General features: G+C 34.9%; 1 protein-coding gene and 1 pseudogene across 1 annotated transcript; one reads left to right on the plus strand and one right to left on the minus strand.

The window, feature by feature from the left end:
* The first annotated feature begins 6,694 nt into the window (after positions 1–6,694).
* On the plus strand, positions 6,695–16,283 carry LOC112518016 (phosphatidylinositol/phosphatidylcholine transfer protein SFH9-like). The gene is made up of 16 exons (XM_025125523.1): positions 6,695–6,877; positions 7,179–7,263; positions 7,416–7,680; positions 8,839–8,938; positions 9,970–10,236; positions 11,162–11,239; positions 11,317–11,418; positions 12,051–12,100; positions 12,196–12,295; positions 12,376–12,456; positions 12,553–12,627; positions 13,507–13,588; positions 13,829–14,148; positions 14,323–14,397; positions 15,335–15,522; positions 16,033–16,283. The coding sequence occupies exons 2-15, from the start codon at positions 7,257–7,259 to the stop codon at positions 15,389–15,391; spliced, it is 1,659 nt and encodes a 552-aa protein (XP_024981291.1). The 5' UTR covers positions 6,695–6,877; positions 7,179–7,256; the 3' UTR covers positions 15,392–15,522; positions 16,033–16,283.
* A 1,675-nt stretch (positions 16,284–17,958) lies between these two features.
* The window catches only part of LOC112518096, an 18,620-nt pseudogene continuing 17,730 nt past the window's right edge, over positions 17,959–18,848 (minus strand).

Raw genomic sequence — 18,848 nt, forward strand, 5'->3', positions numbered from 1 at the left:
CTCTAGCTTGAAAAGTCTGATATTCTACTAAAGATGATTGAGTAGTTTCCTCAGCCTGATCAGGCAGCGAGTCATCACAGGAACTTGATCCAATCTGGTGCTTAGGTGTACTTCCTGCCAATGCTTTCGATGGTGAGGCCTGTTTATAATCACTAGTGTTTGGAGACTCGTATTGTTGTGGAGAGGGTCGGTCAAACTGTTGACATCTAGCCTTCACCAAGCGATGTATGGTCTTGTTAGGGACGATGTAGAACACTTGGCCAGGAACCATAACTGATTCAGGATTAACGACTATATGGGGATTTTCGAAGAAGTCGGGCCGTGTGATGCTGTGCCTGGGATTCTTCCTCATGATTTCGGCTGCTGTTATTGACCTTGTGTGATACTCGACAATCCTACCTGGATGCACCAATTTAAGCACACCTCTCTCTTTTGTTGAAGCTCCCATACTTGGCTGTGTCTAAGTGTTGGAGAAAGAGAAGGGTATGGAAGGTTGTGTGTTTTCATTCTTATAGTGTTCTTTTTCTTGGATTTAGCGGTTATTGACAAAAAGATAGGTGAAGAATTCGAGGGAAGAATCAAAGGATTCTCTTTGTTGTAAGGATTTAACTGGATAAGATGTATCTTGATAGATAATTAGATATTGTTATTTATGTTGGAGTTTGCCTTAGAAATTTCTAGTATGGTTGTTTATGGTTCATGGCATCCAGCTGGTGCCTCTAGTTCTTATCTTTCTTGACAATTCTAAATCAAACTATGCCTTTAAGATTCTTCTAAACTATTCATGGACTCACGGCTACTACTTCCTTCTATTAGAAATATATTTAGTTTTTTGGCCTTCTTGTTGAATTATCCCTTGGCAGTTTCTCTTGTTTTTGCATTAAGTTCACAACATAGGACATCCGTGTATCAGCAGAGTACTTATGAGGACATTGATAGAAACAAAGTATGTAGCCCATCTGATAGACTTTTTAAGTCGGGTTTGCCTTCAGTTCTCCATAACCTTCCTATTGCTTCTAAGGGTTATGAATTCATGAGCACAATGAATGTTAAACCATCTGATAGACTTTTTATTGGTTGCTCCAAAATTCGCTCCTTTAGTACAGATCATATGATTTAACTGGAATAAAACAATTCCATTTTTCTTGCCTTTGACAAAGAAATGTACTTGCAGCTAACCAAGAACTTGTTTCACAATACCCTTGCTTTAGTGATCATAAGAGTATCCAGTCATTTTAATATCTAATAATGTGATTATGTGAATATATGTTAGATATCAAGGGTTCCTAGATCATAAAACGACCAGATAAATCAATTGGATCACGTGTAGTTCGCTTTCCAAACACATTAACTCGACCATATAAGCATTTGATACCATGAATTGCGTATCGGGATAATCCAATGATTACTCTTATCTTAAAGGCTGTAAAATCAAGTTCTATATATACACCGAGATTCAATGTTTTACATATTTATACGAGAGATCAACAATTACAGGGTAGTTGGGCGGTTAGTATATAACTGCACAGCAGTTGTACTCTGTGTAACTGCTTGTGGATAAGATTGAATAACAGATCAGAGGCTGGCTCGAAAGCTCCGAGTCAGAAGCCTGCTCAATCAGAAGCTTCTGAGGCTTCTGATTCCATACTTGGTCTAAGTTTCTGACCTTTTGAATTCCCCTCAGAATGTTCGGAAACTTTACCCTGCCCGTTGAACGGTCAGCGGGACCGCCTCCAGGGGCAGCCCCCTTGAACCCCCTTATGACGATCTATAATGATAGGGGTAACATTTGTGAGGGTGCACTCTTAACTATGTAACTCATTATGTTTGTCTTGTCACCTTCCTGATCCCCAGTAAATCACAAATACATCAAAATGTTTGATGAAACTAAAATCACCAGACAACATGGAATCATCAGTTTGATATAACTAACAAATGAATATGACAAGAAGGATAGTCAACCAAAAACAAATGGCACAACCTATAAGAAGAAACATAACTTAATCTCAACAACGTTAGCTGTAATTCGCTCTAGCCTAGGAAATAACCAAGCGATAAACATAATCCCCTTCATGACTTTCTGGGCTCACAACTTATATTTCAAATCTACTAAACCTATCGCCTCCTAAAGAATACTTGACAAAATGTTGAACACCTTCAATACAACTGACATTTTAAAGGCATATACACACTATCGATCTCAAAATTAGCACAGAAAAACATTATCGATCTCAAATCAGAAACTAATATATCAATTTTCAGATTCGTAGAACGAAGAACACTAAAAACATTCCAATGTAACTTTCATGCAACAACAGATTTATTTACGGATTTGATGACGATATGAGAAGCGGAAAACAGAGAAATTACCTGGAAAAAGGCTCAGTTGTCGGAGAAGAAGTCGATGAAGCAGCATTTGTCAATACTCAATAGGATTCATCGAAGAAATTGTGCCTTTTCTGATTCATCTTCTTCACGTTCTCTTCCCATTTTTTAAAATCTCGATTTCATCTGAGAAGCATCAAGCATCAAACTCTCATGTCGTAGTAGCATGCTTTGCATTTCATGATTTATTCAAAATCTCACCCCAAAACCAAAATGAACCTTCAAACGCCTAAATCCATGTGTACCAAAGAGCGTCACTTTTTCATTGTTGGTTACAAAATGGTGTAAGCCGCTTATCTGGACTAAAATAATATCCGGTTAGTGCTCACCGGGTAAGAGATATTTTTAAATAACCAATTTTGATGGCGGGAAATTTACATAATAAAATAAGTGAGGGTGATGACTCTTGCTGGTAAATGCTTACCTGGTAAGCATTTGGTAAACGACCTCTAACCTGATGCAACTCATGTAACTATGAAAATACAACATCATTTTTAACGGATTCTTCAAAAAAAAAAATTGTTAGAATGATAATGTCAAAAATATATGACGATATGAAAAGACAAAAATATATTATAGATATGTTAGTATTGATATACATTATCTACATGTAACATATCTCTATTTAAAGAAATGATAGATTGATGACAATTAGAGATTTATTCTCTTTATTTACTGTTGTGTTTTATTTTTCCTATAACAAAAACTAATATTTAAAATTAAAATATATTTCTCTCTTTTTTTTAACTCCAACAACTTTTTTTCATTTTTGAGATTACAACATTAAAAAAAATTACGTAAATAATCATTTTATAAAATGATTTTCACTTTTTAGCCATTTTACAAAGCTGTTTCTAAAATAACCAAAAGCTTACAAAAAAAATTATGTAGAAAAATGATTTTCTGCATAAAGTTTATTTTTCAGGGGATCCCCCGGCCTTGGTTTGAATCTACTGGGGATCCCGGTCCCGGGACCCATTTTAGCAAGGAACCTCCGTCCCCATTCGGGTCGGATGAACCAGGTTCTCCATCGGGTTCGGAGCAAATTACCATCCCTAGTTCTCTCCTGCTTTCTCCATTTTAAAAAAAGGTTTTAGATAATTTATTGAAACAAAAAACTTATCCAAAATACTTATTTTATCCATTTTGAAAAACATATGGAGATGTTCTAAGAATCTGATTGATAGATTTTTTAATTAATGTTAAAAAATCAACAGAATTTTTAAAATAATGATGTATTTTTTGTGACAATCTAATGACTTATCCGTTATATAAATTACACTTTAGTAATGACAGAGAGTCGAACCACAACTTAAAATTAGAAATGTATAAACGATTATTGACTGAATCTAGACCGAGACATATCATCTGGGCTTATAGGATCAGTCTAATCCCATTTTTCCAAGTCAATGACCAAATAATGATGAGACGGTCAAAGTATGGTCAAAAACTAAAGGGGTGTTTGGTTCAGACAAACAAATGAGAATGAATTTTCATTTCCCCCAGTTTAACATGGAATGAAAATTTGGGCTTCTGAGAAAATGAACTAATTGTATTATGTAAAAACAAACAGCTTCTTTTTATAATTTGACTTGATTATAATTTTTATTTTGGAATAAGTTTTTCCATAATTTATGAAAATTTAAGTACTTCTATTTATTACAAAAATCATATCAGAACGACTCGAGACAGATGGGTGGACTGCACCTTCTAACTATTTGGGAGAAGACTTTGATTTTTGGTTGTCTTGCACAATTTCGACAGTTTTCTCTCATTCAGTGGACAATCAGTATATATTTTAAATCAAAGCTTAAACCAGATCGAAAGTGTGGAACTCTTTGATAAAATGTTCATGATATATAATGGACCACGTTAGACAGTTGTAAGGTAGGAGTTATGGGTAGGCATTACAAGTCTTCAGTGTACTTCTTGAAAGTGTTTAAACCTCATAAAATTTTAAGAAATCTGTAACCAACCTTTTTTTGTGAGTAGTTGTAGCATGCAATAAATAAACAAATGAACACATAAAAAGACAGATATACAACCTTAAGTAGATCTTGTTATTAATGTTATTTTTGCAGCCTTATCAAAAGGCAAAAAAACCAGTATTAATGCATATTGTTGTTACAGGTTAATCCACATGTGACAACCAAATGCAGGTTTAATTACGAGTGATGTTGGTTTGTCGTTTTTCGTTATATTAAAAACAAGTACAACGACATTTATTAAAACAGTGGTCCATTTCTTTTAATTAAAGAATTTATAATGTCGTAAACTTATAAATATTTTTGAACAGTTATTATTGGAAAGAAAAATAATTTGGATGGTGTACGAAAGTAAATCCTGTGAAAAACACGACCGTCTGCCAGTGGAAGGTTTCGTCGTACGGAACTATAATTAAGTAGGTTAGTTAACTGTTTATCTGTTCTGTTTTATTTGACCGCAGAGTAAATTACAATTTTGGTCTTGTGCTCGAGGTGATGACTGATGCCTAGTCGTAATTAATTATAATTTTTAAAGAAAAATAATTAAAAAAAAACTTGAAAAGTCTGAAATACTCCTGACTTAATCGGTTATTCTAACGACCGTTAGAAAAAAGGGCTAAATTCGGTCGTTTTTACATATCACAATAGATCAAAACTGTAGGGACCAAAAGTGTTATAAATAACAAACCACAAGGACCAAATTTATTAATTATTAAATAAATAAATTCTTTATTTTATTAATTTTAAATTTGACAACCATTAAATATGGACCATATGGTCACATCAACGGAAACCTTCGATTATTCCGTTGGTTGCTTCACGACAAAAGAGAAGTCACCGTCAAAACCACCGACAGGCGACAGGCGACAACTAACTTGGACCACCACATCAAATCCGCCACCACCGTTGCCGTCGGAGATAAGTTCTCCGACGCCACCATCTCTGACGCCGAACTCCAGAATGCCGCCATATTCCGATCTCGCCGTCGCAAAACCGAAGGTGTCGTTGTGTGATTTGTGTCGGTAAAATCACGTATCAGGATGCCTTTCATAAGCTAGCTTAATTTTTATCTTATTGAATACCATGTTTGATTAGTTATAAACTGTTCGAATCCAAAAGCCATTAGAACCCTTGTAACAATGGAGGTTCACCTGCGATGATTCTAGGTGTCGTGATCACCTAGGGATTAGTCGGTCAGTATAAGTTGGGCCGGAAACTCACGGTTACTCAAAATTAACTAGTTTTCTTTTTTGTTCAAGTTCAATCGATGTAATTTTGAGGTCTCGTTTGATTTGAAATAATGTAATGGATTTGGGGGATTTGTATTTCAAATTCATTTCAATCCCATGTTTGGTTTGTTCGATTGTCTGAATTTGAAATCCAAGAATTTAATTGAAATCCTTCAAACATAGGATTTTGAAATCCTTAGGGACTGTTCGAAATTTCACGGGATTTCGTAGGATTGTATGTAATAAGATTTTAAAAAATGTTAAAAACGTTTGTTTGTAATAATCGATTAATAAAATGTAATTTAATTATTTTTATAATTTTTTATAATTTTTTCTATAAATTACTTAATTTATAAATAAACAACATAATATGATAAAATTAATAATAATATTAATTAGTGACAGTGGTGACGACAACACTAGTGGTGGTGGAGTTGGTGGTAGTGTCGATGGTGGCAATCGCGGTGGTTGTAGTGAATTAGTGACGTTGGTGGCGACGATGATAACGATGGTGGTAGGGATGAAGGTGGCGACGATTGGTGGCAGTGGTGACGTTCATTACAATGGGATGATATAGATTAGAGTAAATATAAGAACATAATAGTCATTTTTAATTGGTCATATGAAACGATAAAAAACTCATGGCCGTTTACCAAACTCTTACCCGGGTAAGTGCGTACCAAGTAACATTACCTCACCGGATTAATATGGTAATGACCAAGAATCTTATCCGGTAACAGCGAGATAAGGACCAGGAGTCTTACCCGGTAAGTGCGGGCGACGACTCTTATCATGATAAACCCTTATCGAGTAAATTGTTGCATACGATGTCGTTTTGGAGGACTAAAATCTTACCCGATAAGTAAATAATAATATAAATTTTAGCGATAAGTACTTACCAGGTAAGTGTGCGGTAAACGGCGTTTAATATAACCCCACAAAAAAGTAGTTATGAATCACCAAGAAGTAGAAAAAGGATTTGTTGTAACGAATATTTTCTATAAACATTGTGGCCTCAAAGATTTCGAAAAGTTGAACCAATTCATTCAAAAGCAATTTCTTTACTTTACAGAGAGTAATCACTAAGCAAACCCTTTATTAAATCCTGGATACCCAACTAAGCCTCTTGTTGACACACCAATCATCATGATCATATATAATATATATAACTAAATCAACACTAAAAGTAGTGTGTGTTTGTGGGTTGAATCATAACTACGTAAAAGATCATTCATTCTTCATTGATTACTTACATCGGCGAATGTGGGTTCTATCAAGGTACATGCAAACTCATCAATTCCATGTGCAATTCTACTTTCTGATTCGATTTTGATTGTATGATTATTGATTCTTCATTACTTGTTGTTCTTTCAATTGATTCCATCTTCTTCTTTTTTGACGTTTTTTTTTCCGATTCCTAATAGCAAAATTCTCGGTAGCGTGGTTGTGCCAAGGATTTGGCGATTTCGATTTCTTCATTTTTAGGGTTTGAATCTGTTGATTCGGTTACGTTACTGTTGAATATGTAGGAGAATAATCGAAGTTCAAAACTGAGATATAATCTGATAATTGAATGCAGATCTTCGATCGGTGATCCAAGGGTTTTACAGTTGATTCTGTGTTCTTCCAAAGCTCAATTATTCATTCCTGATTTACAATGCCAGGTAATTCTTCCTAAATTCTGGTTAAATTTTGAAGTCATTTGATTTGAATTTTGATTCAATTTGAAGTCATTTGATTTGAATTTTGATTCAATTTGAAGTCATTTGATTTGAATTTTAATAAAAGAACAGTGATTATTGATTTGATTACGTAGAAGCATTAAGATATGATTTGGGGAAATTTGAGGAAGAGAAGAGAAGGATTAGGGTTAGATCTTTCAAGAAAAAAGCTATGATTGCTTCAACAAAATCGGCAAACTCTATAAAAAAAAGACATGTTTCAAATTGCCAATTTGCACACATCGCGATCGATGATGTTCGAGATGAGGAGGAAGAGAAGGCCGTTAATGCGTTTCGACAAGTTTTGATCGAGAAAGAGTTGCTTCCTTATCGTCACGATGATTACCACACGTTATTGAGGTAGATTGATCTTTCGGTATATGCATTTCAAAGTGATTATTGCTACTTTAAGAATCGGAATCATATAAGATAATTAGCTGCAACAAAATGATCAAAACTACGAATGTTTCCTCTTTGGTTTGACGGAATTTTTTGAGAGATTTGGATTTCATGGAAGGATTTGGAATGGAATTGAATTTCATTCATTATAAGAGCATCTCTAACAGATTCTCCAAAAAATGGAGACTTTGGGTATTTTTGCTCCAATAGATTTCCAAAACCTTCTACAAAATGGAGAAAGTAGGAGAGATAGAGGATGAAATTCTCCAAATTTTGAGAACTCTCCAAAAATATTACTTATAAAAGAGAAATTATTTTTTATTGATCTTACCAATGAAAATCCTAAAAATTAAATGTATGGGGGAGATAATATTTTATGAAAGGTATTGAATATTTTAATAATATAATTCATTTTGTAATCTTCGAAATGGAAAAACTATTGGAGATGAATATAATTTTGTTTAGAGATTTTGACTAAAATAAAGAATCTGTTGGAGATAGCTCTAAATAATTTATAAAACAAATTATAAAAATGATTAAATTACCTTTTTTCTATTAGTTGAATATTACAAAAGAAGTGTTTTAACACATTTTACGACATTATTATTAACAAATCCTATGAAATCCTGCGAAATACCAACTGTACTCATGGGATTTCTATCTCCCATGTTTGTGCTCGAGATTTAAATTCTGGACTTTCCTTTAAACCAAATGAGGGATTGAAATGAAATCCAACTCCACCAAATCCGCTAATTAAATGGGACTAGGTAATTTTACACTTAGGCACTGTTTACTAAACACTTACGAGGTAAGTGCTTACTGATATCAGTTACCTTAACGTTTGAGCATGGAAATAATTGAAAATCTTACCCGGTAAGTGACATAGCAAGGACCGAGAGTCTACCCGGTAAGTGAGGGAAAAGACTCTTACCCAGTAAGCGCTTACCGGGTAACAGATACTTACCAACAATCCAATTTGATGGCCGAGAATGTTACCCAATAAGGTAAGCGAGGGTGATAACTCTTATCAGTAAGCACTTAGTAAACGACCTCTTACTTATCTTAATTGTGACTTAATTGCTCATATTTTCAAAAAAAATTCCATCATGAGGGTTGCAGATTCTTGAAGGCAAGAAAGTTTGACCTTTATAAGGCAGTCCAGATGTGGGCAGAAATGCTCAACTGGAGGAAAGAATATGGTGCAGACTCTATCATACAGGTGCTTCTTGTAACTATCACATTTATCTTTATATACACTTTTCTAAACTATTTCTTCCAAAAAAGAAGTATACTTTGACTTTTGAGGTCAAACATGGTACTTTTCAACTTTGAAATCTGTTAATCCCAATTTTAGTGTTAAAATTGTGAAAAGGAAAATCACTATATCTTGTATTTTTCTAAAAATAAGAGTCTACTTCCCCATTTGTAGTTTGTGAATGTGAGTTGTTTTTTAGAAACATTTCATCATCTAAATTGCTTCTGCTTTATGTATTTTGTTTAGATCATTAATTCAATATTAGATCTTGGATCCAACAAAATCCATATGGGTCCTTCAAATTTTCCAATAAAAATCAGTAACTGCATTGAACTTTATAAACCTTTGATGAATTAGTCCCCTTTTGATGGTTCCATATTCGGTATCGCTTCTTGAGTATGAACAAGGCAAGCAACAATTACTCCCTCCATCTCAAAATAAGAGCATTCACAATGGATTTTTTTTCAAAAGCTTTGTGAAAAGTTTTTCTTTTGCCACCTAAGATTACGAATAAGCTCCCGAAAAAAAAAACACTTTTTCCTGGCAACGACACGAGCTCATGATAAGTTTGTGGGTCCCACTTTTTTGTTTGTTTTGTGGGTCCCACTTTTTTTTTTGGGGGGGGGGGGGAAGCTTTGCTAAAGAAGCTTGTCATTGTTGTGGATGCTCTAAAGAGTAGCTCCAACAGCTATATTATTTTAAAAATTCTGGAGTTCGTAAAAGTTTGTTCCAAAAGCTATGTTGAAAATTAGAGAAAGAAAAGGAGAGAGAATGGAGAAATCTCCAAATTTCGAAGAAGAGAGAGAAAATATAGCATATAAGAAATTCATTATTCACTCTATTATTAAGGACACAATTGTCATTTGGTTAATTAAAAAGTGTAATAATTACACATTTCTAAAACCATCTATTTTTTTCCATTGTGGACGTTTATTTTGGGACGGAGGAAATACAATCTTTTAATAATCTTTTCACAATGCAATGCTGCTTTTTAGGATTTCGTTTATGAAGAGTATGAAGAGGTTCAACGCTACTATCCTCACGGTTATCATGGGGTGGATAAAGAGGGACGACCAGTTTATATCGAAAGACTTGGCAAAGTTGAACCTAATAAGCTTATGAGCGTCACAACGGTCGATAGGTTTCTAAGGTATCATGTGCAAGGCTTTGAGAAGGCTTTTTCGGAGAAATTTCCCGCATGTTCTGTTTCAGCACGAAGGCATATCGATTCTTGTACTACAATATTGGACGTTCATGGGATGGTTAGTTTGATTCTCACTCGTTTTTCGTTATCTTTTCATTTTGTGCGAGGTATCAACTTTTTGAACGATCATAATTGGCTTGTAATTGCAAACAAACGAGTAATCTTGTGAAAATACTAAAACACCGTACACTTTTGGGGTGCGTTTGGTACACATGAGTACAAAAACTTGTTGTACCAGTTGGAGCGACATTAGACTGGGACAGGACAGGACTGAGTGGAACAAAAATGCTATCTTATTTGTACTGCCTAAATAGGTGGAACAAGAATCTGGAAGATGGGACAAGATTTTGCTAAATTTGTAAACTACCCATGTCAAATAAAACCGTAAAAGGTTCCAGAATTCTTTCACCAACCTACCTCACAGTGTCCCATCGACTCCCGTCTACATACCAAACACACCCTTAGCACTTATATTCTTTTTACATGATTCCCTATTTTGTGCTAAACCGCTCATTCTTGCAAAATATAATCTTTCTTTGGGAAATTGACCAAAATAGCCAATCTCCCCAATGCAACTTCACTTTTTAGCCACTTTTTCAATTGAATTCCTATTTTAGCCAAGAGTTTACGCAAATGTCTTACGCATTTGCATAAACTTGATTTCCAGATAAAAAAAGAAAAACATTTTTCTACGTAAGGATTCAGACTTTTGCGTAAGAATGCGTTAGGAATTTTCCCCCAGAAATCCGTCTTTACGCATATGCATAAAGCATCTACGTAAAGACGACTATTTGGGAAGAGATACTAAAAGTGACTAAAAAGTGAATTTGGTCGATGAGATTCAGTCAATTTCCCTTTTCCTTTTCTTACATTTATCATAAGAACGATGGTGAATTTGCAACAAAAAGACCAAATGCGGTGGTTCAAAAAGTCAATCACTCTTTTCATTAGTTTGAAGGTTTCTTACCATGTGATTTATGTAGAACTGGATGAGCTTTGGAAAAGTTGCACATGATTTGGTCATGCGTATGCAGAAAATCGACGGTGATAACTATCCTGAGGTGCTAACCCAGATGCCGAATTTGTTTGTATATTTATACGCCTTTTTGCTGATCTTTTGTTTCGTCTTTCTAACCAGACATTGCATCAGATGTTCATCGTCAATGCTGGTAATGGATTTAAATTTCTATGGAATACGGCAAAAGGCTTTCTTGATCCAAGAACAACAGCCAAGATAAACGTATAGTTGACCATGACTATGTTTTCAAGTAATCGACTTTTTGAACCGTTGGATTTGCTTTTTCATTGCAAACCACCAAAAAGAAAAAGAACACTACTGGGTTATGTAGATGCATTTGATATGATATGTTGGACAGCACGTGAAAGGACAGGACGGTACAAAAATTTGTTGTCACACGTTTGGTTTTCTATTAGACTGGGACAATATGTGGGGTCAGAATACGTTTTTCTCTGTTCCATCTGAACTATCAATGTCAAATTAAAATCCTAGAACTTGTCAAAATTGTTTCACCCATCGTGTCCTGTACCTGACTTGTCATGTCTTGTATGTACCAGTCCGGTCATGTCATGTCTGTAATGTGCCAAGATGAGACAACATTGATAAATTACTAAATTACCCATTTCAAATTAAAACCCTAAAACCTGCCAAAATTCTTTCACGCGTCTATCTCACTCTTGCCCGTCTAGTCTCGTCCGGGTATACAGTGTTCTTTTTGTATTTTCACGAGAATGATGGTTTTTTGCAACAAAAAGCAAAGTACACTGGTTTGAGAAGTCAATCACTCGTATCTTTTCCATTTCATACTCCAGACTTTATGTTCATGACCGTTCTTCAATCTGGGCAAATTACAGGTTCTGGGCAACAAATATCAGAACAAGTTGTTAGAAGTTATAGACTCGAGGTTCGTGGGTTTGTGTTTATAGATGCAATGCTTTAAATTTACGCTCGTCCATGGTGCACTAAACGGAACTTGCATCTTTGTTAAATTTCATATAGTCAATTGCCGGATTTTCTTGGTGGAACGTGTTCCTGCCCAAATGAAGGGGGATGTCTTAGGTCCGATAAGGGACCCTGGTGTGATTCAGAGTTGATGAAGGTATTTTTCTTGTTTCTTGCTCGAATATGTGTGTGTGTGTGTGCGTGTGTGCTTATTCTCTCGATTTGAGTTTTTCGCAGCTAGTCAACAATGGAGATACAAGAAAAAGTGGTAGCTTTTACGATGATATTGACTTAGAAGTCAAGTCAATTGTATCGGAGGTGAGTTTCGACACATATTGTCTGTAGATTATACATGAATATCGTATCTTTTAGGTACGTGCGGTTTTTTACAAATCTAGACTTGTTTTGACACAGACCATGAGCAGTAAGTTCTCGGAAGAGCTAGTATCTAACTCGGGATTCCGTAGATCAACGTCTTTCCGCCACAGGGTTGGTGTTTTTAGATTTTATAAAGTAGGGGTAGATTCTTTCAAGAACCGTAAATATTTTGAGACCATGAGAACCAGCTCTTCATGAATCATTTATGATATCGTGATAGATATTTATGATTCATCATGAATAATGAAAATGCATGATATCCATGATGAATGATATTAAGGTATATTCATAATTAATAATTCATCAATAGACGGTTCTCATGGTTATCAAATTATTTACGATTCCTAAATGAACTTTCGCCTTATGAAGTACTCCTCCGTCCCAATATAAAGAATAAATTATGGTTTTCGTCCCTGTGGTTTGTTAATAATTTTGATTTTCATCCCTACGAGGCCATGATTTAGAAATTGTGATTTCCGTCCCTATAATTTGCAATTTATTGTTTTTCTTGTCCCTGGACTAATTCCTATCTTTAAGTATAAGGGACCAAAACGTAAAGAATTGTAAACCACAGGGACCAAAACAACAATAGATTGTAAATCATAAGGACGAAAATAGCGATCAATTACAAACCATAGGGACGAAAATCGTAATTTCTAAATGACAGGGACAAAAAATTGTAAGTTTTAACAAACCACATGGATAAAAAGAGTTATTACTCCAAAATAAATGTGTAATTATTATAATTTTTAATCAACAAAAGGACAATTTTACCCTTAATTAAGTGGTAAGAAATTTTCTCCATCTCATAATTAAAGGTGGAATAGGAAGGTAGACATGTACTGTTGAAAGTGGAAACTTATTTTGGGACAAACTAAAATATAGTAAAGCAGATACTTATTTTGGAAGGGAGGTAGTATATGAATACCTCATTTATAGTGAAAACACACTAATTTAATCCTCTTATGCCAAATATCGCCCGTTTTTTAGGACTCGATGAGTTATCATGTATCTAAAGGAACTAGAGTTGAACCCGTAGTTTGTGGTACTCAGATCCATACCTTACCTACAAGTAAGTGATCATTAGTTCATCTTGTGCGAGCAATCATAATATATAACTGTGAGAACCAACTATTCATGAATTATTTTTGATGAATATCATATCATTCATCATGAATATCATGCATATTCATTATTCATGATATTTATGTTATGAATATCTATCATAGTAGTATTCATTATGAATAATTAATAAATAGTTGACTCTACTGTCCGCCCCCTGAACCATATTTAGAAGTCTTTCTTGAAGCAGATGATTGGACACGAAGAAGCATGGATAATATGGTCAAGTTTCTATACAAAGTAGTAGCATGTATATTTGTTGTTGTCGAATTGGGGAAGTTTTTGGCGAGAAATATGATGAGATCATCATCGCACGAGTTTGTAGATGATTGGAGTCCTGAAAAAGAGGACTTTTTGCATCCATTCGAAGAGAAGTTGAAACAGTTGGAAGCACTGGTGGTAGAGCTTTCGAGTAAACCTTCAAGAATTCCTGAAGAGAAAGACGAGATTCTTGCTGATTCGTTGAATCGTATAAGATCCATGGAGTCCGACTTGCAGAAGACAAAGAAAGTAAGGGTTTTTATCGATGTTTTTTATTACCCAAGCACATGTGAGGCTGAGCTCGAACTTGAACTGTTGTGTATGTGTATCACGGCACGTGACAGGAAAGACCAACTTACCCCTGATGAATTTTGTTATATATTTTGATTAATTTACGTAATCTTCTATTATTTGTTTTTGAAGGCCTTATTTGCCACAGCTTCAAAACAGATGGAACTTGAGGAATCACTCGACACTTTGCGAGAAGGTACCATAACGGTAAGTAATCAGGCTTCTTTTGGTTCATTTCATCTTACAAGGTTTTCTTTTAGACCAAAGAGGGCTTTTGGTCTAGCGATATGTGAGTCTTTGGCCTCCTAGGAGGTCAGGGGTTCAAACTTCATCAAATGTGAGGAGGGTGTGTGAGTTTATTTGTTCTATTTGTCGTATATAAATATTATATACTTCAAAAAAGGAAAAGATTTCCTTTTAGATTTTTATGTTTGACCTGTCGGTGTTGAATTTTTGCCTTTTCTGTTTCTTGGAATCGTGGCAAATTGTATCAAAATGTAGCGAGATTTTTTTTTTTACCCTCAAGTATCGTAATAGTTTCAAAATTTTCTATTTTGTACGTATTTTGGCGAGTAACCTGTTGATACTGTGGCATTTGATAACGTGGATATCAACATTATCAAATGTTACAAGATCAGGAGGTTACCCGTCAAAATACGTACGAAATAGAAAGTCTGAAACTTTTTTGCGTTGATTTTGAAAGAAAAAATTAATAGAGTATGTTTTTTCATCCCTATGGTTTGTTAAAACTTATGATTTTCGTCTCTATGATTTAGAAATTGCGGTTTTCGTCCCTATGGTTTGTAATTCATTACTATTTTCATCCTTATAGTTTACAATTTATTGTTGTTTTTGTCCATATGGTTTACAATTCTTTACTGTTTTGGTCCCTTCTACTTTAAGGGTAGAAATTAGTCCAGGACGAAAATAGCAATAAATTGCAAAGCATAGTGATGAAAATCGCAATTTCTAACAAACCACAAGGACGAAAACTGTAATTTACTCGACAAAAAGTTATCTATTATACTAAAACAAGAAATCAAACAAACTTCGTTATATCTTTGATATATTTGTCCCGATAAATAATATATACTATAACAGCAGTAGGCATAATGACGCTAATGATCTTAAGTTGGAATAATAGGCAACGAAGTCTTGTTGGTTAAGACGTCCCAAATCAAGTTTGCGTGGTGCAAGATGAAGTTCGGGTTCTTGCCTTCACACTTTCATTCAATTCCAGACGTTTTCAGTTATGTTTGTGACAATATCTTTTCGTATTGTTCGTGATCCCTCGATTTCAACAGCCGTAAGGAGTGAAATTTGAAGCTCGAGGTCGCTTTCCAATCTCTCTCATACGAGTTATTTACACTTTTTTAAATATATAGCAAATACTACGCACACTCGTCACATGACTTAGGATCATTTGAGAATATCAGTTGTGGTGAGAACGATGAGAACACTTCTGAGCTTTTGAATGAATTGATCTTTTGATTTAATTTCATTTACCTTTAACTACCCTTATATTCAATTTTAGTCCCTTTTACGGACCTTTACATATATTTAATTACTTTCACATGCATGATAAAAACAGTTAAATAAAAGTAATTGAAGGTAAATCAATGTATATGAAGGTCTTGTTCTCACTTTTTCACCATAACTCTTATTCTCACTGTAACTTAACCCCTCCTCGTATTTGGTGAAACATGAACCCTTTGACCAATTAGGAGGTTGGGGTCTACTGGTAACTCATGTACAAGTACAACTGACTGATGACCTTTGGTGAGTTATTTACACGTTTCAAAATCATTTGTTGATTCTATTTTTCGTTTCTTTGCTATTCAGGGTGACGTTCTCTCGAAGATCTTTTGGTGGTGTATGTGGCTTGGATGGTTGTTAATAGATAGTTAACGTTGTGCAGGGAATGGTATATACGTTCGTGATATAAATAACGAAAAAAAGTGTTACAACAACAAATAGGAGAAGTTGTTGCTCGTGATGATAATTTGTAGTTTCGTTTGAGACGTAATTGTTCTCAAAAGTTGATGTCGTTTAAATTTTATGTAATGATTGTTGATAAACGTTATTGCTTTGGGTTATATCGGTTCTTTTGGTTTTGGTTCGAACCTTGTGTTTAATCCCGTAGGTTTTTTTCCTTGTTTCTAGTATTTGTAACAGAATCTTTAAAATAGAAAAAATAGAAATAAAATTTCTACTTCAACATAATTCACAAATTATTTTGTAAAAGTGTATTAATTATTGTTTTGGATTTTTTTTAAGGAAAGAGAAATGCATTGATATGCAAAATTATTTTTGGAAATTACTGAATATATTGAATCTGGGTTGGGTTCATTCGAGACCATTTTTTTACACTTAAAACTTCACAGCAACATGCTGTGAAAGTAAAAAAGGTCGAATCTTCACAGCAAAAACACTGTGAATGTTACTTTTATAGCGTTTTGCTTTGAAGTTTTAAGTGTAAAAAAATAGTCTTACGAAAATAAGTTGGTCTCACGTGATACCAAGTCTATTGAATTTTTTTTAATAAAATAACTAATGTTTAAATCTCTAAAAGAAAAAAATGTTTCAAATTAGATGTAATTTTTATATAAATTTAATTTTTACTTCTATATTTTAGAGAATATCAGTTCTTTCACATTCATATATCAAATTAGATTATAAAATTTTGGTATATTTAGGTACATAACCTTAGGCAAAGGATAAGAATCGTGTGAAAATGAGAGTTAAAGTGAGAAGTGTAACAAGAGATCTAGACCCTTGATCACTTTTAATCTCAAACCAACCCATAAATCGCGCTTAATATGGGATTGATCGGATGCATCTCATCCTAATATGCATCCAAGGATAGAAATCTCTTCTTACGCTTCTCATATTAACTCTCTTTTCTCGCCGTAACCCAGTCTTAAAAATTTAAATAAGATTTTAATTAAATATATAACCTTAAATAAAAGTCTCATTTCTTGAAGGACCTGTCTCTAAAATAACGCGTAATGTCATCTTTCTATTAATTGCTTCAAAATTAATACTTACCAAAAAAGGAATTTAAGGGGCCGTTTACTAAACACTTACCCGGTAAGTGTTTATAGGGTAATTTTTGTCACCTATTGAATATGGCAAGGGCCGAAAATCTTACCCGGGTAAGCATTTACCGGATAAATTGTTACATACGATGCCATTTTAATATGCTACAATCTTACTTGGTAAAATAGATTATAATGTTGACTCCTACCGGTAAGCGCTTACCGAGTAAGCATTTGGGTAAATGGCCCCTAAAACTCATCACCCTCGCTTACCTTGTCGGGTAACATTTTCAGCCATTAAATTTAATTGTAACCGTCACCTACCCGGTAAGCACTAACCATGTAAGAGTCCTCTTTCACCGAGTGTTGCTATACCTCTTACTGGGTTAGATTATCAGTCATGCTCATTCGATAAGGTAACTAGGTAAATGACCTAATAAGCGCTTACCCGTTAAGCGTTTAGAAAACGGCTCCTTAATAACCGGTCCCAAACCCACTTACCACTTCTAATGTAAAAAAAAATGAAGTTCAATCTTCAAAATAAACCAGAAAAGACCTCTTTCTGCTATGCACAATGGAAAACATGCATTTCGCCAGAGGTCACCTGTTCAAATCCTAGGCCACTGGGGATTTCCCTGGCTATTCTCCAAGGCCCTGCGAATCTACGATTAGTCGAGGTACTTGGCCCGAACATTCACAGTTAAAAAAACATGCATTTTATGTTGAAAGTAAAGGCAAAAACATCCCCAAAACTAGCAGTAAAAACTTAACAGATTTCGATTTACTACTGTGGGCTCGGGTGGGGTTGTTAAAACAGTCTAACAAGTAATTTTCATCTTCGGCTACCCTAAAAACCGACTAATAATATTCACAAACTTTCCAAATCTAGCAAATGACCCCGTATAACAAAAAGGGCGATAATGTAAATAATCAAAATATTAGGGGAGGAGGAACTTTTGTACACATAGATAGATACCTTCACATCTTCCTCCATCCATCTCCACAACAGCTACTGATTTTGTACAGAATACCCAAGAATACCCCTGCCAAAATTACCTCATCTACTGCTCATGTCTAGAAAACGATTGCTGCCCCCGTTTCCATCTTCGTAGAAATTACCTGATGGAATGGAACTATGACCTCCATCTGCCAGGTTTATGTAAAAAGCTACAATTAGATGGGTGAAATTACGAAAAAAGGGTTCTTATGTAACCAGCCATTCAGTTGTTGACATTTTAGGGGCTGTTCGGAAGTGACTTAATGGGCTATAGCATGTATGGCTTATTCGCTAAGCCATATATAAGTGTTCGGAAGTGACTTCATGGGCCAGAATTAGACTGATTCGCTCCGCTCAGCCCACCAAGGAAAGTCATATCCACTCAGCCATTTTTTTACCTTCTTACCCTTTATATTCATCTCTCGTTCTCTAGAAAAAAACACTCCCCTAAAACGAGAGATGCAACTCAAAGATCATCGCCGGTCGTCCCCTAGATCCAACATATTCATCTCTCGTTCTCTCCCTGCCTCACCATCGCCGGTCGTCGCCCTCTGCCTCACCATCGCCGGTCGTCGACCTCTGCCTCACCATCACCGGCCGTCCCTGCGTCACCATCGCCGGTC

The sequence above is a fragment of the Cynara cardunculus genome, assembly GCF_001531365.2.
Source record: "Cynara cardunculus var. scolymus isolate 2C chromosome LG 9, CcrdV1, whole genome shotgun sequence".
Classification (NCBI taxonomy): Eukaryota; Viridiplantae; Streptophyta; class Magnoliopsida; order Asterales; family Asteraceae; genus Cynara; species Cynara cardunculus.

What these genes read in the sequence shown, in the direction of transcription:
- LOC112518016 (XM_025125523.1), top strand. An exon ending in GATTACCACACGTTATTGAG is followed by an intron (nt 7,681 to 8,838) that starts GTAGATTGATCT and finishes TGAGGGTTGCAG; the next exon opens with ATTCTTGAAGGCAAGAAAGT. An exon ending in TGCGAGAAGGTACCATAACG is followed by an intron (nt 14,398 to 15,334) that starts GTAAGTAATCAG and finishes TTGGAATAATAG; the next exon opens with GCAACGAAGTCTTGTTGGTT.